Source organism: Megalobrama amblycephala, linkage group LG1 (assembly GCF_018812025.1).
Source record: "Megalobrama amblycephala isolate DHTTF-2021 linkage group LG1, ASM1881202v1, whole genome shotgun sequence".
NCBI lineage: Eukaryota > Metazoa > Chordata > Actinopteri > Cypriniformes > Xenocyprididae > Megalobrama > Megalobrama amblycephala.
In genome coordinates, this window is record NC_063044.1 from 51212280 (window position 1) to 51236492 (window position 24213).

Genomic DNA, 24213 nt, shown 5'->3' on the forward strand with positions numbered 1-24213 from the left:
ACAATGCATGCTGGGAGCTATAGATGAGTTTTGATTGGTGCACCCAGAATGCACTGCAGCATACTTTTTGATAGTCACCATTATTGTGATGCATACACTGATTCTTGATGTTTGTATGTCTAAGTCATAGTTTTAACCTTTTTGAGTAGAACAGCTTTTGAAAATCTAGACTCACAAGGTTGTTATAATCAACAAGGTAAAATTAACTCACCTCTATTGAGCACTGAAAGAGATTTAATCAGGTTACCTAAAAAAAAGATAATATCAAAACATGCTTCAACAAACAATAACACAGAATTATGACAAAATGCTGTTTTGTCGAGTATCCTCATAAGAGCAGTCTTAAATGAACTTAAAGAGTTGTGAGGAAATGAGATGCGCATCAGATCTGCGTCATGTTCGGCAGCCAGAGATCTTAAAGTCACAGTAGCCTAATAAACCAGTTGCTGTGATGTCTGTCATTAATGTTAATTAAAGAAGGTAACAGAGAAAATTTTAACTTTAATAAGGACTAATCTACAGTATTTTTAATTTATAATGTCGAGGGCTTGGAACCAGAGGGGTGTAACTTTACAGGAGAGTCAAAACAAAATTTTGACCACACTTCAATCAACTGTATTTATTAACCTTCAACCACAACATTGCAACCACATACATACTTATACGAGTAAGTTCTTAAGTGAACATATTATGGCATATTAACACAATGAACATATTATAAAACCTTGCAAAATCTTGAAAATATGACAAGAACATCAAATACGCCTTTTTGGCACCAAACATTTCCAATTCTTCTAAAGAAAAATAGGGCGTATCTGCTGATCAATGCAGAAATGATTGGTAAAAACATTGGTTAAAAACACTCTAACTTCATAACTTTTCATTTTAAAATACTGTATACATAGTCATTTAATTTCATCATTTCAAACTGTTTAACATTTCATTTCTAACCGTTTAACTTCAGTTCTCATTTATGAGTTCACATTCATGTCAAACAGTTTAACATTTAATTTCAAACAGTTTAATTTCTCTTGTTACACATTTCACTTTTTAGTTCACTTTAGTTGAACTAAAAAGTTCACTCACTGCCCACTGTCAGAGTGTTATAGAACTCTGCATAACAGTGGGGAATACTCCCATTGGTGCACAGGGTGAGTAGGTCTTTTTTCTTTAAGGCACTGATCCCTGGAGGACTTTCATACAATGAGCTGGGGTGTGTGGTTCTGGTGCCTCTGGTGCCTCTTGTTTCCTGTTGTGCCACCGTCAGTTTTCGGAAGTTTGGGGCGGTGAAATCATACTTGAAGAAGATTGTGTTTGGTTCATCTTTCGTGTAGCGGAACCATTTAATCTTCTGCCAATGAACTGATTGTCCCTCCTCATCTTTTGTTCTGTTTTTGAGTATGTGGTTGGAGAGGGACTTGAAGTCCAGAAAGTCCTTGTGTTCAAGTTCATGTACACTGTATTGGTCGTTCCTTCTTGCCATTCTCACAAGTGTGTAGTAGCCATCAGGGGAGTAAATAGAAACTTTTCTTCTTGCAGTTTCCACTGCAGCATGCACACTATCACACTCCATCTGGCTGTGACCAGACTCCATGTATTTATGGTCAATAGTGGAGAGGGGCAGTGAGCTGACAGCACGCAGGCACATCGTGCTAAAGGCAGCATTCCTGTTCTGTCCACCACAAGTATCTGAATAAAGAACACTTGACATCTTTACTGTCTAATTCATACACAGTGAGGTTGTATGTACTTAGCTTGCATGAGTAGAACAGGCAACTTGCGTTGCTCCAGGGAGTGGTCAACACTTGTTCTAGGTCAAAAGTGACAGCCTTGTATGACTCATTCTCTTTTGCTTTCTTTTTATCATTTTCTTTTTGTTCTCTGGCCTGGGTCTTTCTTAACTGGTGAGCATCATTCTCATTCTTGTGATTTGTCTTCTCACTGTCTTCTAAACGTTGGTACTGTTGGGATAGTTGTTGTTGCAGCACGGACTGTAATCAGTGTGACACCAGTCGTCTTATGTTGTTTGCATCTGAGAGTACAGACCGGGTTTTGTTGTGTTCAATAAAGTTAAGTGTACGCAACTATATTGGCGTTAACCGTCCATTCTATTGACAATAGAGGATAGAATGAAACATGGTGGCAGCGGTGCTTTGTGAACAGTAAAAGCACACAAATTAGCAGACACAACGAAAGACACTGGCTGAGTATGGTAGAGAGAGCGGAGAGCTCAGGTGCAGCGCGGATGGAGAATGCACTGGGACTGAGGCCGCCACAAGCCCTTTGCCTAGACTCAACTAATCTGGCGAAATCATGGAAATTGTGGAAAGAAGAGTTCACGCTGTATATGGACCTTACTTTGGCGGACGCTGCCGAAGCCGTGAAACTGAAAGTTTTCAGTTATCTCATTGGGGAGACGGGAAGAGAGCTGTGCGAGACCCTGATCCCCACCTCGTCGCCGGATCGGACAGTAAGCAGATTAATAAGTGCATTGGATGACCACTGCAGTCCGAAAGTGAACGAGACAGTTGAAAGGTATCGTTTTTTTGTCAGAAATCAGGGCTCTGATGAGAACATCGACAAATATGTGACGGACTTAAGAATGCTCGCCAGTATGTGCAATTTCGGCCAGATCAAAGACTCTCTGATCCGCGATAGAATTGTTTGCGGCATATCTAGCTCTGTTTTGAGAGAGAGACTTTTAAGAGAGCAAGATTTGACTTTGGAAAAATGTGTGCAAATCTGCAGGGCAACAGAGCTGTCGCGGGAAAACAAAAGAACGATTGAAGGACGAGTGACAGAGGAAGTGCACACTGTAAAACAGGCTGTGAGGAAAGAGAAAAGTAAGAGCACTGTAAACTGCAAGTTTTACGGGAAAATTCATGAGAGAAATAAACAGAAATGTCCTGCATATGGGAAAAAGTGCAAAAAATGTGGGAAAGACAATCATTTTGCCACAATGTGCAGAACTAAAATGCATACTAGTGCATACTATAACTGAGTCAGATGATGAAAGTTATGAGGACATCTTGTGTGTAACAGTAGAGACAGTGAACACTGTGACGAACGATAAACTGAGGCCGCCCACAAAACTTTTTGCTGCCATGCTCCTGGGGAAAGAACAGGTAAAGTTTCAGTTAGATTGTGGAGCCAGCTGTAACATTATACCTGTCAACCTGTTAAACCCAGCCACACAAATTGAAAAGACTGAGCAAGTGCTGGTGATGTACAATAAAAGCACACTGCAGCCATTGGGGAAATGTAAAGTTAAATTGAGAAATCCCAGAAACAAGAAACTGTACCGATTAGAGTTCATGGTTGTAGATGAGGGCTCCGCAGTGCCACTACTGGGCAGCAGGGCAATACAAGCCATGAATCTAGTGAAAGTCCAGTATGAAAACATCATGGCTGTGGATAGCATTGTCACCAAGGAGACCGGGAAAAATGAAATGTGGAGCATGGATAATATCAGAAAAGACTATGCTGATGTGTTCCAGGGAGATGGATGTCTGGAGGGTGCGTATAAGATAGAAGCAGACCCCGCAGTAACTCCAGTGAAACTGCCAAAGAGACGGGTCCCTGTGGCGAGGATGTCACCACTTAAAGTAGAGCTGAGCGATCTTCAACGAAGAGGGATCATCACACCAGTGGACTGTAGCACAGAGTGGATTAGCAGTCTCGTTATTGTTAAGAAGCCATCAGGAAACCTCAGGATATGCATTGACCCGAGACCACTCAACAGAGCCCTGAAAAGATGCCATTTTCCTCTACCGACAATAGACGAGATACTGCCAGATTTGTCAAGGGCAAAAGTTTTCACTGTGTGTGACATCAAAAATGGATTTTGGCATGTGACCCTGGATGAGGAATCGAGTTACTTGACCACATTTGCCACACCATATGGCAGATATAGATGGCTGAGGATGCCAATGGGCATCAGCCCGGCACCAGAGGTGTTTCAAAGAAAACTCAGCCAAGCTTTGGAAGGATTACGAGGTATATATGTCATAGCTGATGACATTCTCATCACAGGAGAGGGTGAGACATTCGAATTAGCAAATCAAGACCATGATGACAAATTGAGAGCACTGTTGACTAGATGTAGAGAAAAGAACATCAAACTGAATGCAGAGAAGTTCCAACTTCCATACATAGGACATCTACTTACCGCAGACGGGCTCAGAGTGGATCCTGAAAAGGCAAGAGCGGTCAGAGACATGCCACGTCCAACAGATGTCAAGGGTGTCCAAAGGCTGTTGGGCATGGTGAACTATCTCTCGAAATTTTGTGACCACCTGTCAGATGGCTGTGAGATACTGAGGCAGCTAACTCATAAAGACAGTATCTGGGAATGGTCAGATTTGCATGAGCAAGCGTTCACACGGTTCAAAGACGCCATCACAAAAACCCCAATTCTCAAATACTACAACCCAGATGAACCACTGACACTCCAGTGTGACGCGTCGGAGACTGGGTTGGGGGCCGCTTTACTTAAAGAGGGGGCACCAGTTGCTTATGGAAGTCGGGCATTGACTCAGACAGAGAGGGGTTATGCCCATATAGAGAAAGAATGTCTGGCCATTGTCTTCGGTATGGAAAAATTCCATCAGTATACGTATGGGCGAAAAGTTACTGTACACTCTGACCATAAGCCACTGGAAAACATAGTAAGAAAACCCCTGCTGAACACCCCAAAACGCCTGCAAAGAATGTTACTTAGACTACAGAGATATGACATCGACGTCATTTACATCCCTGGGAAGGACATGTTGCTAGCTGACACGCTGAGCCGCTCATACTTACCTGAACATGCATCAGAGAGTTCAGTAGAAATGGAGATTGAAAGCATAAACATGGTCCAGCATGTACATATAGCAGAAGAAAGACTCCAAGCCATCAGAGAGGAAACAAGTAAAGACAGAAAATTGCAGACACTGATCAGATTCATCCAAGAAGGTTGGCCAATGAACAAAAAAGACTTGTCACATGACATTGCACATTACCACTCTTTTCAGGAGGAACTGAGTGCACAGAGTGGAATTGTCTTCAGGGGGGAGAGAGTTGTAATCCCTGACACACTCAGAGGTGACATTGTTCAGCGCATTCACTCCTCACATTTAGGTATAGAGGGATGCCTAAGAAGGGCAAGAGAATGTGTTTATTGGTTGGGGATGAACGATCAGATAAAGACATTCATAGAGAAATGAGACATCTGCAGGTCTATGGATGTGAAACAGCAGAAGGAGACTTTGTGGTCTCACAAACTACCGAGTAACCCATGGTCTAAGGTGGGGACAGATATATTCACTTTAGACAACAGAAACTACCTGATCACCGTTGATTACCTCTCTAATTTCTGGGAGCTGGACTACTTACCCGACACACGATCCACCACTGTCATCCATAAGCTGAAATCCCATTTCGCAAGACACGGTATCCCAGATGTTGTTATCTCGGATAACGGGCCACAATATACATCAGAAGATTTCAAAAGGTTCAGCAGACAGTGGGAATTTAAACACAAGACATCCTCACCGGCCTACCCACAAAGCAACGGGATGGCAGAATCAGCTGTAAAGACGGCAGAAAAGCAAAAGCTGATGGGAAGGATCCATACCTTTCTATGCTTGATCAGAGAAACACACCATCGCAAGGGATCAAAGCAAGCCCAGCACAGCGATTGTTCAGTAGGAGAACCAGAACTCTGATACCCATGCATGACAACCTGCTGCAACCAAAGGTAATTCACACACGACAAGGACAGATTGAAAACAAGAGCCGTCAAGCTGCATATTATAACAAACATGCAAAAGATCTAGATCCTCTAAAACAAGGAGACAGAGTCCGTGTCCAGCCTGAGGAACATAACAAAACATGGAGAAAAGCGACAGTTGTGAAACCTGTGGACTATAGGTCTTATGACGTCCAGCTCGACTCAGGGAACATTCTGAGGAGAAACCGCCGACACCTCAGGAAGGACAGAACCACAGTCGTGGAAAAAACAGAGACTTGTCAGCCTGCAGAGGTGAATAGAGACAGTGTGACAGGCTCAAAACCAAACACAGACAGTCCTGTTGTTTCTATCACAAAGTCTGGAAGAAAAGTGATTAGACCTCACTACCTTAAAGATTATGCACAGTAACCCACTAATACTTACCTCCATGCTCCGGGAAAGTAGTCGGTATATTTGTTCACCTGCTGTTACAGTTTGTATTCATATGTGCCAACTTAAAAAAAAAAAAAAGATAAAAAAAGATAAACAGGTAAAGACAACACTTTATTTTGTTACAAGAGTTTATTGATTGAAATGAATATGTATTAGAATGCATTAAGGAGACATTACAAATACTGTCTTACTGAAACTGCAATGTCAATACATTAAGAATTTCATATTGTGTATTTTTTTTTAGTCAATGCAAAGCATATGTGAATGTATACATGCTGATCTGAGTTGTGATAAAATTGTCTTTCAGGTTGTAAGTTACTTAGAAAAAAAAAAAAAAAGAAAGGATGTTGGGATAGTTGTTGTTGCAGCACGGACTGTAATCAGTGTGACACCAGTCGTCTTATGTTGTTTGCATCTGAGAGTACAGACCGGGTTTTGTTGTGTTCAATAAAGTTAAGTGTACGCAACTATATTGGCGTTAACCGTCCATTCTATTGACAATAGAGGATAGAATGAAACAGGTACCACTCACAGTATTTACATGCATCTTTCTTCGGAGTGTGAAAGGCAAGATTGAACTCATTGTCAAACACTGTTCTATAAAGACTTTTCTATAAAAAGACTGCTCTATAAAGAGTTTTTCTGGTATAATCTTCCACTCCTGTTCGCATTTCTCTTTACACAGTGCATACATTTTTGGCAGATTCAGAGGTCCTTCCAAGTAGAGCTTGTTTGTATCTTTCCTGGAGTAGTGGGATTCAAGTTTTGGGAAAGAATCGATATACTCTCATATTTTATCTTTGCTACTCTCAGGGACTTTGTTTTGAGGTGCATGCCGCCCTTTCTTGCTTGAAGGGGTAATTCCCAATTCACTAGTGGTATGGCCACCTGCAGACCGTGCAAATTTCTCTGACACATCAAGGGTCTTCAAAAAAAAGTCCTTGCATACCCTAATCTGTCTTCTCTCTGAGGTTAAATAATACTCAAATGTATGATTTCTTCTTGAGATTGTTTCCCTGTTTATTTTCTCTCTTTTGACAACATGATTGACAATGAAGTCTTTCTGCCTCGCTGCATCTCCCATCTCCCAATAATATTCAAATACTTTTTCCCTCACTTCCTCAGGGAAGTTTTCATTGCATTTGTAGTGACAGGAGGCACAGTTCTTCTCCCTCATCCTCCTTCTTGGGACCTGAATGCCATGTGAATTCATGTAGCTTTGGCCAGAATTTCTTAACCTCTTGCGTTTGTTCTTTTTCCAGTTGTCAACATTTCTCTGTCTTTTTCTCCCTCTTTGTGTGTTGGCATCCTCCTCCTGTCCATTGTCTGCCTCTCCCTCCTGAACAACTTCAAGCACAATAACTGTCTCACTCCCTAGAGCTTCTTCTGTCTCTGTGTGTCCCTCATCAATTGCATGATCTCTCGCCCTGTCTGTCTCTCTCCCTCCATCTTGTGCTGTTTCCATGTGCGTGTCTCTCTCTCCAATCTCCTCATCTCTCTCCCTCATCTCATGTGGTTGTGTCCCTAAACGATTAATCATTATTATGTACCATTATCCTATATTGGTAGTACTGTTTATAAAATATGATATATATATATATATATATATATATATATATATATATATATAGGCCTACTGAGCCTGGGCCTGCAACAGATTCTTGATAACAGATAACATACCATTATCCTACATGAACTGAATGATTAAGGGTTAAATTAGGTTATGCTTAATGTTCAAAAAGTGCAAGTCAGAACTCACTTTCTCCATCATGTGCTGTCTCCATGTTTCCCTTAAGCCGATCTCTCTCCCTCACCTCATTCGGCTCTGTCCCTTTATTATGATTTACATACAGTATGTATTAATATCCTACATGAATTCCCTGAATCTAGTAGTTCAGGGTTAGAGTTAAGTTGACTGTGAATGTTTAAAAGAATATTCGGTAACACTTTATAATAACTGCACACTATTAATCATTAATAGTGATTAATGACAAGTTCACTGACCACTACTAAATGCTTTATAACTACCTGAATTAACCCTTAATTACAGTAGAAATACATAATAAATCATTATTAACACACCAAGCAACTATTACTATATGTCTGAATAATAAGATGTATGAATGTACATTTAAATAGTTTATTAATCATTTACTTACAATTTCTAAGTGATCTTATCTGACAACTCCTAAATAATTGGTGTGTAAATAATGCTATACTTCATTTAGAAATGATAAATTGATCATTAATAAAGTATGAAAATACATTTATTAAACACATTATAGATATGCTTGTAAATCAAGTATAAAGTGTTACCAAATAGTCTGTGCCAGAATATTAGGCTACTTTAAATCACAGTTAGCTAACAAGGCTAGACTATCAATGCATGTGTCTTACCTCCAACTCTCAAGTGAGGAGCAGCATACAAAAACATCTCTTCATCTGTCACTTCATCACAAGATTCATCCGTTTGCTTCATTATATTCATCAAAATTTGTTCTGCCTCAGACAGTTCCATGTGTGCAGCATGCGTGTCAGCCATTTTAGCTAGTGCTGTTTAGGGGCACCACCCACTTACGCCCTTCTGGCTCTGAAAAATACTGTAGGCTCTTGTATTGTTCAGAGCTAGAAGGGCGTAAGTGGACTTGCGCCCTTCTGGCTCCAAACAATGTGTAGGCCATACATGTATTTTTTAGAGCCAGAAGGGCGTAAGTGGACATACGCCCCTCTGGCTCCAAACAATGCTCATACTTTTGTGTTAGGTCTTTGTTGTTTTGTTGCTTTATTCAATACAGGTTGATTTCTGATGCGTCTTTTTGGCACAACTAGATAGAGCTCATCAAGACCTTTAATTTGATATATAGAACTCATTTTCGCCCAAAATGCCACTTACACCCCTCTGGTTCCAAGCCCTTGATGTATACAGTGAAGACTGTAAAGTGATTGATAACTTTATTCAGTTTCTGTATATTTCCTACCTGTTAGACAGGAAGGCCACAGGAAAATAGGACATTTAATATAGTGGGTTTATGTGCACTCTAAACAAATCTGTAAAAAATAGGGCACAATGTACTGTATTAATTTAACATATTTATTTTTTACAGGTGCTTTACCTGTATTTAGAATTTTGCACTTCATTGAGTTGTGTTTTAGGGTTGATGGAAATGTCTGTAAAATTACTGGATAATGTCCAGGTAATGAGCTGCCAGTTCTTTTTCCATTATTTTACAGATTTATTTTTACAGTGTGAAGATTGTTTTAAGTTCACTTATTTTTTAAGCCTAATAAATGTTGAAATTGATAGGTTTTAGTTATACTGTAATGTTGAATGTCTATAATTAATGTTTAAAAAATCAATTTCATAGGCATTCATAAAAAGATGCCATTAAACTTATTTAAAATATGCTGTCTTTAAGTTGTTTCTACATTAATTTGCAGAGTAACTTTGAAAATATTAAAATAAATATTGAAATAAAATATAAAAATATTACTATAATATAATATTACTAACTATAAAATATATTATATATCATAAAATATAAAAATATTAAAAACTACTGTTTATAATCATGATTTATTAAAGAAAAATATGCAATTAATTAGTTTTTTTAATCAATTGACAGCACTTCTTTGTACACAAAACATTGAAACCTTACCATTTTTAGACACAGATATCAAGAATCAGCTATGAATCTCAACAATGGTGACATGTTTCAAACTGAAATGCATTCTGGGAGCTACCATAATATAAAACTCATCCATGGTTTCCAGCATGAATTGCAGCATGTCACCATTGTTGAGATTCATATGCTTATTCCTGGCATCAAATTAGTGTCCAAATGATAATAAATTTAGCTCTCTGAAATAAAAAATGAGTCAGTGAACATTCATGTATCATTTGGCATCTATTTTACTCACATATGCATGGTTGTTTACAGTGAAATACACTTTGTATACTCACCACCATATCCAACTACACTAAAGTGCAAAGCCTTATTTGAATTGTTTATTGCACTCAGACTGGTTAGGGTAAAAGTTCAAACTGCATCTCATGTGATTTCTCCCAATTCGCCTTTCTGATTGCCAATGTACACACTGGCAAATGTGTACAAAGTGTGTGGGAAAAGAAGAAAACAGGAAGAAAACAACATAAAAGGATTGAGATTAGTGAATTTACTGTGATTATTTTTGGTATTTCTGTTAGAATTATGAAAAAAGCAATTTTTCAAATATTAAACTGAGAGTATTGATGTGTTAAATTAGAAAAGTTTCAAGAACTGTATGTGTGTAGAATTTTAATCTTAAATTTTACGGGCGGTTTCCCGGACAGGGTTTAAATTAAACCAGGATGGGCCTTAATCTAGAATAGTTTGTCGTGACTTAAAAAATGAAACACAGATTAATTACAGATTACTAAAACCTTCACTATGGAGTCCTGATTTAAAATAAACTAAATTAATTTAAAACTAACTGTGCTAATCTGAATTAGCATGAGAGAGATTGCCTAGAAAACATGCAATGAACCAAGAAAATCTTAAAATTGCATGGAACTGGGAAGCAAATCGAAGGAAAACTATAGCAGCAGAAAGACTGCAATAAAAAAACAAAAAACAAACAAACAAACAAACAAACAACAACAACAACAACAACAACAAAACAAAAACTTTACTAAGCAAGAGACAGTTCTTTTAAAGGAAGCAAAATACATCAGCTGTGAAAAAAGAAATGCCTGGAAATCTGTTTATAATGAATTCTATATATATAATAATCTGATGATCATTAATTATTTTGTTTTGTCTTTACATAACAAGAAACTAAACATAACTATTTACACATGTGACAATCAGTGTTGGCAGTCAAGAAATGATATTGTAGTGGTTGCATTATTTAAAAAAATGATTTAAAAAAAAAAGAGGCAATTCTTGTTAGCAGGTCCTCAACCCAATGGTAATCTTGAAAAAACACTAACATAACAAAAATTTTTACATAATAGAAAATTAAACAGTAAGTCTCTCCATATTCTCATTTTTCTAAAAAAAATTATAAAATAACACTTTTTCAACATTTACTCTCCAACTTCAGCCCAGTGCAAAGCATGATGGGAAGTGAAAGTCCTGTTTGATTGGGTTACTTGACTAAAACATGAACATCAAGTGAATTCTAGAAACCATTTCAAGTCAAGAAATCACATTTGAACCAGATAAAATGGTGTTAAATCAAATTAAATTGTTTAAATAAAGTGAACAGCACCAAAAAAAAAAAAAAAAAAAAAAAAAATTATATATAAAGAAATACATGTGTCTTCTTTGAAACACAATGTTAATCTGAAGTTAAACCTGCCTCCTAGTAGGATATATATATATATATATATATATATATATATATATATATATATATATATATATATATATATATATACCTTTATTTGTAAACTTTTTCAAAGTATTAACAAAAAGCTTCATACAAATAGTTACTTTTTTTTCTCCTCTTCCCCATAGCCCTTACCACCAAAATAAACATATAAATTCCAACAGTAATAATAATAACAATAAAAAAAATAAATGAAATGAGAAAATAATAATAATAATAATAAAAAATTACAAAAACTTAAGGTAGCTTTTACTTAAACAAAAGAACAATATTATTGTAAGAAAAGATAAGTTACAAATAGTAAACACATAAAAGTACATACTAATTTAATTAAACTCTTATATAGTTGTGGTCTATACAAACATATACAACTATGAAACACTTGCATTCATACTAAACCATGTTCAAGTATATTAGAGTTCTATGACCTCTAGTTAGAAGGTAGGGTCCTCATCTTTTCAAATTACGTAATCATAGGTTTCCAAATTTTATAAAATTTTTGAATGGATCCTTTTTTGAGATATTTTATTTTTTCCAGTTTTAAAAATAACATAAAATCACAAATCCACATTGAAATCTTCGGTGGGTTTTTTGACTTCCATTCTAACAATATTCTCCTTCTTGCTAATAATGAAGCAAAAGTAAAAACGTAAAAATTTCGATTGGCCACCCCAGGTGCCCCCCTTATAAGATGTCTTGTGATTGGTTCATTTTACGGCCAGTCAGTTTATAGACTCTACTGAAGTTCGCGATTCAAAGAAGTGCAGCGTCAGAGAAACAACGGCCGTCGCGGACTTGGACTTTTACTTTATCAAGTGTGGGAAGTCAAGACACCAAACAAAGAAAACGCTGAGATCTTGAGAGATCTGTTAGTGTTTAATGTTCTGTTGCTGCCAGTCATTTGAATCAGTTCAGGAAATATATGTAAAATATTTCTGTTAAAGTTTTTTGCACTTTATTTAAATTAGGATATTTTACTTTAATTTTCCGTTTTGTTTGGCAGCCATTTTTTTTTTCTTTTTTTTTCTTTTTTTTTACAATCAGTAGTGAGGAATGAGATAAATATCCCTGAATAAAAGTTTGGATTTGGATTTGTTCCTATAATAACTTAAGAGAGATAGGACTGAGAATTAAAGATTGATCATTTACTGAATGAGTTCAATGGCAAACAGTTCAATCAACCGCATCACAGGAGGATCCACGTGCACAAACAACAGCTTCTTCTTTGCTGCTTAAAAAACAAACAAACAAACAAATAAAAATGAACATGTGAAAGTGTTTCTCTCACAAAATTATTACTGCCCCTTTTCTAGATAAGATAAATTTCTGGACCATTTCTTATCAAATAAATTTAGTTTGTCCATCTGTCTATAAGACATATTTTCAAATGCAGCCACTCTACCTAGTTCTGCTATCCATTCCTGAAAGGAAGGGCCTCCTCTGACTTCCAGCTCCTAAGAATTATTTGTCTGCCAATGACTAAACTGGTTTGTACCCTGTATCTTATGTGTTTGTTTCTTATGTCACTGTCTGTCCACCCACCTAATATAAACAATTGAGGACATAGTCGTACCTGAGTATAAACAGTGCAAATGTGTTCATGAACCCTTTTCCAGAAATCCTGAAATTTCTGGCATGAGTTAAGTCTCCATCCTCAGTCTTACATCTCCAGCAATATGGTGTATCTTTTAACCCAAGCCTGAACAGTCTGGAAGGGGTCCAGTAAAAACGATGCACTATCTTAAACTGTATAAGGTGTATTTTTGCATCCCTAGATGCCATTTTGACATATTTTAAAACTCTATGCCACTCCTCGTCATCAAATGTTAAATTCAAATCTCTTTCCCATATTTTCTTAAGAGCTAATGACGTTCCATCACCGTGATTCTGAATCAACCAGGAGTAGGATGTTGCTTCATGACCCTTCACATATGTCAAAATTACCATACAACGAATGTCTGCTGTCTTAAGAGGCTGTGTACTAGAACCAAAAGTAGTACAAAGTAAATGTCGCAACTGTAAACACAGAAAAAAACTGAGATCTAAATATGACATACTGCTGAAATAAATGTTCAAATGACTTCAGACTACCATTCTCATAAAGGTCACTTAATATAATAACACCTTTCTTAATCCATTCCCTCCATAGAAAGGGGGCTTTATTAATACACAGTTTAGGGTTCAACCAAATACTTGAACAAGCATTCAGGTAAGGGTCATTGCTACGCAAACGGGAAATCTTTAACCAAATTGTATGCAAATGTGAAATAATCAGATGTTTTTCACCTCACTATCCAGTTCAATGGAGAGACTCTGCAATAATGAGATCGAAGGCAAGACAAATTGTTCAATCGTATACCAAGGGGGAGCTCACTCAGGCAGAAGTGACCAATGAGCCAGGTGTCTGAGAATGAAGTAGTAAAGCGGTATTTGTATTGGGAGAGACTGTAATAAATAATTCAATTTTGGCGTACAACTCATTTTAATTACATTGACTTTTCCAGCCATTGACATATGGAGTGGAGCCCATCTATCCATATCACAGGAAATCTTCTTCATAAAGGGGTCGAAAATAGCTCTCACTAAGTCATTTAAATTTGGGGAAATAGAATTCCTAAATATCTAATACCTGACTTAGGCCATTGGAACATGCCAGGATGAAAAGCTGAGGCAGGGCAAAATGCAGTCAGTGCAAGGGCTTCTGATTTAGACTAATTCTCCCTATAACGTGAAAATTTAGAAACAATGTCAATTATTCTAAGGAGACAAGGTATAGACCTACCAGGATCAGAGACAAATAATAAAATGTCATCTGCATAAAGCATAAGTTTGTGTGTTAGTCCCCCTGCTACAATGCCAGGAAAATCCTTGTTTTTTCTAATTGCGGCAGCTAAAAGTTCCAAAGCAAGACAAAACAGCAATGGGGAGAGTGGAAAGCCTTGCCATGTTCCTCTACCTAGTACAAAATACTCAGAAATTAATCCATTGGTTAGTACCGCTGCTACCGGTTGTTTGTACAATAATTTAATCCATCTTATAAACGTGTTTCCAAACCCATAGACTTCTAAAAGGTACCTCCACTCCATCATGTCAAAAGCCTTCTCTGCATGTAATTAGATGGCTGCAATTGGGGTCTGTTCCTCCCTTACTGACCACATGATGTTCAATTCTTCAAGTTAATTCTCGAAGACCACTAGGTGTCACCTGACGTTTTATCTTTGTTTCAGCCCTTTTAATGCTATTTTCCAACTCCAAAAGTTCTTGTGCTTTACGTTTCTTGGAATGCGCCGCAAATTGAATGATACGTCCCCTAATAACTGCCTCAAAAGCATCCCAAGCCACTCCCACCAAAGATACTGATGACTAGTTTGTTTCTATGTACCCATTCATTTCTTGGTTTTGTAAGAGAGATGTATTAAGACGCCATGTATATGATTTTTTCCTCTCTATATAAGGCTTCAACCCTAAACATACAAAAGCATGGTCTGAAATTAAGATATTTCCAATTTTGTATGTGATGACAGAAGGGATAAGTGATTTTGATAAAAGGAAAAAGTCAATTCTAGAGAAAATTTTATGTGCATTCGAAAAAAAGGTGCAGTCCCTTCCATGTGGATTCAGGAGTCTCCAAATATTTATGAGGCCTAGAAATTGACATATCCTAAGTAATGGCAACTTTGCTTTAGGTGTGTTATACACATTTGAGCTGCTATGGTCTAAGAGTGGATCCATTAACAAATTAAAATCTCCACACAATCTCATAATTCACAGCAGCTTGCAACTTCACTTCTAAATCTATATAAAAAAAAAATGTGTTTGTCAATATTAAGCGCATAGATATTGGCCAATAATAAATTCTGCCCCTGTATTTCAGCCCAAACCATAATAACTCTCCGGACTTCATCTTTCATTTGTTTAATACATCTAAATTTTAAATGCTTTTTTATTAATATTATAACTCCCCTACTATTGCTTGACCCTTCACTGCAAAACATGTAACCGCCTAATGTCCTGCCAAGTTTTTCAGCTTCCTGCATAGCAAGATGTGTCTCTTGGAGAAATACTATATCCAATTTATTACGCTTAAGAGAAGCCACCACCTTCTTCCTTTTAATAGGGTGCCCCAACCCATTCACATTCCATGTGGAAAAAGAAAATTGACCTAAGTCAAGGAGTGGCATTCTTGAGATGTAAAGACATATGTAGCCAAGTTCACATTCTCTAAACCATATTCAAGCAAGCGAGGGGAGGGGTTTGTGTGCTTGCGGGTGCCTCAAAAGAGGGCTTACAATGAGTTACAAGATACATAACAGCTACGACTGTACCTTCACTTTAGGGGTCAAACAACTAAAAATCAAGTCAGGAATCTTGGTGTGATTTTGGAGTCAGACCTTAGTTTCAGTTGTCATGTAAAAGGAGTAACTAAATCAGCATATTATCATATCAAAAAAAAAATGTAATAATTAGAAGTTTTGTCTCCAATCAAGACTTAGAGAAACTTGTTCATGCTTTCATCACCAGCAGGGTGGATTATTGTAATGGGCTCCTCACTGGCCTTCCCAAAGGATTCTGAGCAGAACCAGAAAACATGAACACATCACACCTGTCCTCAGGTCCTTGCACTGGCTTCCAGTTGCATTTAGAATTGATTTTAAAGTACTGTTACTTGTTTATAAATCACTTAATGGCCTAGGACCTCAATACATTGCAGATATGCTCATAGAATATAAACCTAACAGATCACTCAGATCATCAGGATCAAGTCATTTAGAAATACCAAGGGTTCACTCAAAGCAAGGAGAGTCTGCTTTTAGCTGTTACGGCAGCCGCAGCTTGAACCAGCTTCCAGAAGAGATCAGATGTGCTCCAACAGTAGCCACATTCAAATCCAGACTCAAAACACATCTTTTTATCTATGCATTTACTGAATGAGCACTGTGCTGCGTCCAAACTGTTTGCATTTTATTTTATATGAACTCTTTTATTTTTCTTGTTTTTTATATATATATATATATATATATATATATATATATATATATATATATATATATATATATATATATATATATAACACTGTTTAATGCATTTTGTTATCAATCTTTTATGCACAATCTTTTTATTTCTGACTGTTTTAATGCATTTTAAATCTTCAAATTTCTCTGTTAAGAGACAAAAATTAATGTTGAGTGGGATGGTTGAAACTCTGTGGTGACTAATGTGGGATATTAGTAATCCATTGTAAACTACAGAGAGAAGTGGGTTTGAGTGAACACGAAGTCAGGGACCAAGCCATTGTGTATGAAATGTGCTTTTTAAAAAAACCTGCTTTTTCTAAGGTAATTCAGCTCATAATTTATTCATGTCACAATGCATGCTGGGAGCTATAGATGAGTTTTGATTGGTGCACCCAGAATGCACTGCAGCATACTTTTTGATAGTCACCATTATTGTGATGCATACACTGATTCTTGATGTTTGTATGTCTAAGTCATAGTTTTAACCTTTTTGAGTAGAACAGCTTTTGAAAATCTAGACTCACAAGGTTGTTATAATCAACAAGGTAAAATTAACTCACCTCTATTGAGCACTGAAAGAGATTTAATCAGGTTACCTAAAAAAAAGATAATATCAAAACATGCTTCAACAAACAATAACACAGAATTATGACAAAATGCTGTTTTGTCGAGTATCCTCATAAGAGCAGTCTTAAATGAACTTAAAGAGTTGTGAGGAAATGAGATGCGCATCAGATCTGCGTCATGTTCGGCAGCCAGAGATCTTAAAGTCACAGTAGCCTAATAAACCATTTGCTGTGATGTCTGTCATTAATGTTAATTAAAGAAGGTAACAGAGAAAATTGTAACTTTAATAAGGACTAATCTACAGTATTTTTAGACTGTAAAGTGATAGATAACTTTATTCAGTTTCTGTATATTTCCTACCTGTTAGACAGGAAGGCCACAGGAAAATAGGACATTTAATATAGTGGGTTTATGTGCACTCTAAACAAATCTGTAAAAAATAGGGCACAATGTACTGTATTAATTTAACATATTTATTTTTTACAGGTGCTTTACCTGTATTTAGAATTTTGCACTTCATTGAGTTGTGTTTTAGGGTTGATGGAAATGTCTGTAAAATTACTGGATAATGTCCAGGTAATGAGCTGCCAGTTCTTTTTCCATTATTTTACAGATTTATTTTTACAGTGTGAAGATTGTTTTAAGTTCACTTAAATTAAAAGTTATTTTTTAAGCCTAATAAATGTTGAAATTGATAGGTTTTAGTTATACTGTAATGTTGAATGTCTATAATTAATGTTTAAAAAATCAATTTCATACGCATTCATAAAAAGATGCCATTAAACATATTTAAAATATGCTGTCTTTAAGTTGTTTCTACATTAATTTGCAGAGTAACTGTGAAAATATTAAAATAAATATTGAAATAAAATATAAAAATATTACTATAATATAATATTACTAACTATAAAATATATTATATATCATAAAATATTAAAAACTACTGTTTATAATCATGATTTGTTAAAGAAAAATATGCAATTAATTAGTTTTTTAATCAATTGACAGCACTTCTTTGTACACAAAACATTGAAACCTTACCATTTTTAGACACAGATATCAAGAATCAGCTATGAATCTCAACAATGGTGACATGTTTCAAACTGAAATGCATTCTGGGAGCTACCATAATATAAAACTCATCCATGGTTTCCAGCATGAATTGCAGCATTGTTGAGATTCATATGCTTATTCCTGGCATCAAATTAGTGTCCAAATGATAATAAATTTAGCTCTCTGAAATAAAAAAATGAGTCAGTGAACATTCATGTATCATCTGGCATCTATTTTACTCACATATGCATGGTTGTTTACAGTGAAATACACTTTGTATACTCACCACCATATCCAACTACACTAAAGTGCAAAGCCTTATTTGAATTGTTTATTGCACTCAGACTGGTTAGGGTAAAAGTTCAAACTGCATCTCATGTGATTTCTCCCAATTCGCCTTTCTGATTGCCAATGTACACACTGGCAAATGTGTACAAAGTGTGTGGGAAAAGAAGAAAACAGGAAGAAAACAACACAAAAGGATTGAGATTAGTGAATTTACTGTGATTATTTTTGGTATTTCTGTTAGAATTATGAAAAAAGCAATTTTTCAAATATTAAACTGAGAGTATTGATGTGTTAAATTAGAAAAGTTTCAAGAACTGTATATCTGTAGAATTTTAATCTTAAATTTTACGGGCGGTTTCCCGGACAGGGTTTAAATTAAACCAGGATGGGCCTTAATCTAGAATAGTTTGTCGTGTCTTAAAAAATGAAACAGATTAATTACAGATTACTAAAACCTTCACTATGGAGTCCTGACTTAAAATAAACTAGATTAATTTAAAACCAACTGTGCTAATCTGAATTAGCATGAGAGAGATTGCCTAGAAAACATGGAATGAACCAAGAAAATCTTAAAATTGCATGGAACTGGGAAGCAAATCGAAGGAAAACTATAGCAGCAGAAAGACTGCAATAAAAAAACAAAAAAAAACAACAACAACAAAAACTTTACTAAGCAAGAGACAGTTCTTTTAAAGCAAGCAAAATACATCAGCTGTGAAAAAAGAAATGCCTGGAAATCTGTTTATAATGAATTCAATATATATAATAATCTGATGATCATTAATTATTTTGTTTTGTCTTTACATAACAAGAAACTAAACATAACTATTTACACATGTGACAATCAGTGTTGGCAGTCAAGAAATGATATCGTAGTGGCTGCATTATTTAAAAAAATGATTAAAAAAAAAAAAAAAGGCAATTCTTGTTAGCAGGTCCTCAACCCATGGTAATCTTGAAAAAACACTAACATAACAAAAACTTTTACATAATATAAAATTAAACAGTAATCTCTCCATATTCTCATTTTTCTAAAAAAATTATAAAATAACACTTTTTCAACATTTACTCTCCAACTTCAGCCCAGTGCAAAGCATGATGGGAAGTGAAAGTCCTGTTTGATTGGGTTACTTGACTAAAACATGAACATCAAGTGAATTCTAGAAACCATTTCAAGTGAACCAGATAAAATGGTGTTAAATCAAATTAAATTGTTTAAATAAAGTGAACAGCACCAAAAAAAAAAAAAAAAAAAAAAAAAAATTATATATAAAGAAATACATGTGTCTTCTTTGAAACACAATGTTAATCTGAAGTTAAACCTGCCTCCTAGTAGGTTTATATATATATATATATATATATATATATATATATATATATATATATATATATATATATATATATATATATATATATATATATATATATATATACCTTTATTTGTAAACTTTTTCAAAGTATTAACAAAAAGCTTCATACAAATAGTTATTTTTTTTTCTCCTCTTCCCCATAGCCCTTACCACCAAAATAAACATATAAATTCCAACAGTAATAATAATAACAATAAAAAAAATAAATGAAATGAGAAGATAATAATAATAATAATAATAATAAATTACAAAAACTTAAGGTAGCTTTTACTTAAACAAAAGAACAATATTATTGTAAGAAAAGATAAGTTACAAATAGTAAACACATAAAAGTACATAATAATTTAATTAAACTCTTATATAGTTGTGGTCTATACAAACATATACAAATATGAAACACTTGCATTCATACTAAAACACGTTCAAGTATATTAGAGTTATATGACCTCTAGTTAGAAGGTAGGGTCTTCATCTTTTCAAAATACGTAATCATAGGTTTCCAAATTTTATAAAATTTTTGAATGGATCCTTTTTTGAGATATTTTATTTTTTCCAGTTTTAAAAATAAAATAAAATCACAAATCCACATTGAAATCTTCGGTGGGTTTTTTGACTTCCATTCTAACAATATTCTCCTTCTTGCTAATAATGAAGCAAAAGTAAAAACATTTTTCATCTTGTTAGTTAAATGTATTCCATGTTCTGGTACACCGAAAATAGCAGTTTCAACACAGGGTGTTGTCTTCAAGTTAAAGGCTTCGTTTAATGTTTTAAATACAAGTGTCCAATAGTTTTTCAGCTTTTGGCAGGACCAAAACATATGAATAATGTCAGCTTTATCACTTTTGCATCGATCACATCTATCTTCAACATTTGAATATATTTTGACTGTTTAGATTTAGCGTAATATATGCAGTGAAGGACCTTGAATTGTATTAAACTAAGGCGGATCACAGGAAGTGGATCCATTTACTCTTTTTAGAGCATCCCATATTTCATCAATTATTACAGAGCCTATATCTTTGGTTCACTTTTCTTTAATTTTTTTCAATTGGATTATTTCTTGCAAGCAAAATCATATTATATAAAGCAGAAATTTGACCTTGGGGGGTTACAAGAGTCTGTAAAATTTTATCCATCAGTGAGGTACGGGGTAAGTCAGGAAAGGTGGAGCTTTGAGATTGAATAAAATGTCGGACTTGAAAATATCGGAACAGATCAGACTGTGTCAACTGAAATTTCTGTCGAAGGTCGTTAAAACTAGAGAAAACGTTATCTATGTAAAAATCACTACATTTAGCTAACCCAGTACTCTGCCATTGCACATATGTGCGGTCCATTTAACCAGCGGGGAATAGAGGGTTGTTACTGAGAGGGCTTAACATGGAGAAATTCTTAAGTTTGTATGTTTGTCTAAATTGAGACCATATTTTAAGCGTTGAACTTACGACTGGGTTTGAAGTATACTGAACAGGAGAAAAGGGTAGTTTCATTGTTAGTAAGGCAGGAAGTGATATAGAAGTACAAGAGTATGCTTCTGCCTTACACCAATCTGTCTCTGGGAAATTATACCAACAATTGACTTTTTGAAGATTTGCTGCCCAGTAATATACCATAAAATTAGGTAAAGCTAAACCTCCTTGAAATCGCTGTCTTTCCAAATGGTCTTTATGAATTCTTGGGTTCTTCCCTTTCCATAAAAATGATGTTATGAGCTTATTTAATGTACGGAAAAAGGCTTTTGGAGTAAAAATTGGGAGGGACTGGAATAAGTATAAAAGTTTTGGTAGGACATTCATTTTAATACAATTTACTCTACCTGCTAAAGATAGGTATAATGTAAGATAGGTATAATGTATCCCATCTTTGTAGATCAGTTTTAATTTATTAGTTTTTATTTATAAGGGGTAAAAAGTTTTATATAGGCCTGAAAAAGTTTGGGTTATATGTACTCCTAAGTATTTAAAGCCGGATTGTGAGATATAAAATGGGAGGGATGAGGATTTAATTTGTAGAGCTAAAGGGTTAATGGGAAAGCATACACTTTTAGAAAAATTTTGTTTATATCCTGAGAAACTACCAAAAACAGAAAGATTTTGCACTATTTTTGGGACATTTTCAACTGGGTTTGAAATATATAACAACAGGTCGTCTGCATATAGAGAAACTCTATGTTCTATACCCATTCTACAAATGCCTTTTATGGATTGCAAAGATTTAAGCATTATAGAAAGCGCAAAAAGAAGGGGACCTAAAGGACATCCTTGTCTTGTGCCTCTTAGTATAGGGAAAAATTGTGAGCGTATTTTGTTTGTTATAACAGAGACTTTAGGGGTAGAATAAAGCAACTGAATCCAATTTACATATTTTGGGCCAAAACCCAACATCTTCAATATTAAAAATAAATAGTCCCATTCGACCCTATCAAATGCTTTTTCTGCATCCAGGGCATCACAACTTCTGGGGCTTCCCTGGAAGCAGAAGAGTATAGGACCACTAGGAGTTTCCGTAAATTGGTATACGAGTAACGACCTTTGACAAAACCTGTCTTATCTGGGGAGACAATTTCTGGCATGAGGGAATCAATTCTGAAGGCTAATATTTTGGCTAGTACTTTAACATCGACACTTTAACATAGACAATGAGATTGGTCTATAAGAACTACACATGGATGGGTCTTTTCCTGGTTTTAAAATAAGTGTTATAAATGCCTCTGTGAGGGTTTAAGGTAGTTTTGCATTTTCTAAGGAGTTTTCAAACATTTTCAATAGGAGTATGTGGCGACCAGGGCGGCGAGAGCCGTGAGGGAACGGCGCGAGGCCGGTGGCACGAGAGTTAACGAGCTACACCTGGGAGGCGCACCGGCCTTGAGTCTCTCACGGAGGAGCTCCAGGAGCATAAAAGGAGGAGCGACGACAGTGAGAGACTCAAGGCCGGTGCGCCTCCCAGGTGTAGCTCGTTAACTCTCGCGCCACCGGCCTCGTGCCGTTCCCTCATGGCTCTCGCCCGCCCTGGTCACCACAGAGTGGAGCTATCTTGGGCACAAAGGTTTTATAGAATTCTACAGAATATCCATCCGGACCAGGGGTTTTGCCACTTTGCATTGCATTTATTGCGTCTATAACCTCTTGTAGCTTAATAGGTTGTTCTAAATTTTCTTTTTGCTCCAAGTTAATTTTCAGAATGTTTAAACCAGCAAGAAACATTAACATATTTGAAGTATCTTCTGGAAACTCAGAAGAGTACAAATTAAATTAATATTTTTTAAAGGTGTCATTAATTTCTTTGGGGTCCATTGTTAGTTGTTGTGATGTGTTTCGAATCTGTGGAATCAGTCTAGAAACTGACTGACATTTTATCTGATGTGCTAATAATCGGCTTGCTTTTTCCCCATGTTCATAAAAATAGGTTGTTTGCACATGACGTCACAGCAGCAGCGCGAATGAGTCTGGAGGGCAGGGAGTGTATTTTCTATATAGGAATCCTATCAAAAACTCAAAATTCATTTACTGTTGCTCAAATCGATAAAATAGAGAACCCAGAAGGTGTTTATATCGTTTACATAACTTATACCATTTTTTATAACTTATATCGTTTTTAAACTTTAAAAGTTGTTGCCTTTAATAGCATTTTGCGTCTGCTGATACTGAAATGAATATGGATACCTGCTTACCTTATTTGTTTTTGACTTGGTTAAATATCCACATTCTTCATGGTATTGTTTGCAGGGAAGAGAAGCTATTTTATCCCACCGAATGATAATTTGGTGTTTTCACTTAAGTTTTGTAGTATTCCATTCACAACGTTGATCTGGTTACCATGAGAACAGTGTCACGAGCGGCTGCTTCAGACATCATATGGTAGAAAATGTCCAAATAAATAAATGGGTAACACTTTAGATTACAGCCCAGAAAGTACTGCGTAATTACAACGAATTTACAGCGTAACTTTCAATAATTATAGTGTAACTATACAGTAAGTATGTGTAAGTATAGGGGAACAATATGTAAAGTATTGGGAATAAAGAGGTAACAACCAGGAAAATAACAAATTATTTATACTGTAAATATTTTATAACTAAGGGGTACCTATACTGTTTTGATAGACAATAGCAATTTATAGCAATTTAGCGAGAAAGTGCACTGATTAAGTTGTTTCAAGGCAAGTAGAAAGAACTATTGCAATCTTTTTTAATACATGGGGAAATATGCTTTTGTTTCATGTAGTTACAGGGTAAATATGACATTACGGGCCATAAATTAAAGTGGAGCTTGTTACCCTCTTATTTCATGTAGTTACAGGGTAACTATGACATTACGGGCCGTAAATTAAAGTGCAGCTTGTTACCCTCTTATTTCATGTAGTTACAGGGTAAATATGACAT

At 35.7% G+C, this 24213-nt stretch overlaps 1 protein-coding gene across 2 annotated transcripts in view; it reads right to left on the minus strand.

The window, feature by feature from the left end:
• LOC125274083 overlaps nucleotides 1-24213 on the minus strand; it is a 51202-nt gene that overhangs the window by 14784 nt on the left and 12205 nt on the right. Inside the window, exons 1-3 of one of the 2 annotated variants that reach the window (XM_048200184.1) lie at nucleotides 8564-8854; nucleotides 7926-7997; nucleotides 212-247 (exon numbers count right to left, since the gene is read on the minus strand). The exons of the other annotated variant lie outside the window; for it this stretch is intronic. Of the exons in view, the coding sequence (XP_048056141.1) occupies nucleotides 212-247; nucleotides 7926-7997; nucleotides 8564-8708 (253 nt within the window). The 5' untranslated portion in view covers nucleotides 8709-8854. Of the gene's footprint in view, nucleotides 1-211; nucleotides 248-7925; nucleotides 7998-8563; nucleotides 8855-24213 lie in introns of those variants that run through there. 2 annotated transcript variants of the gene reach the window in all.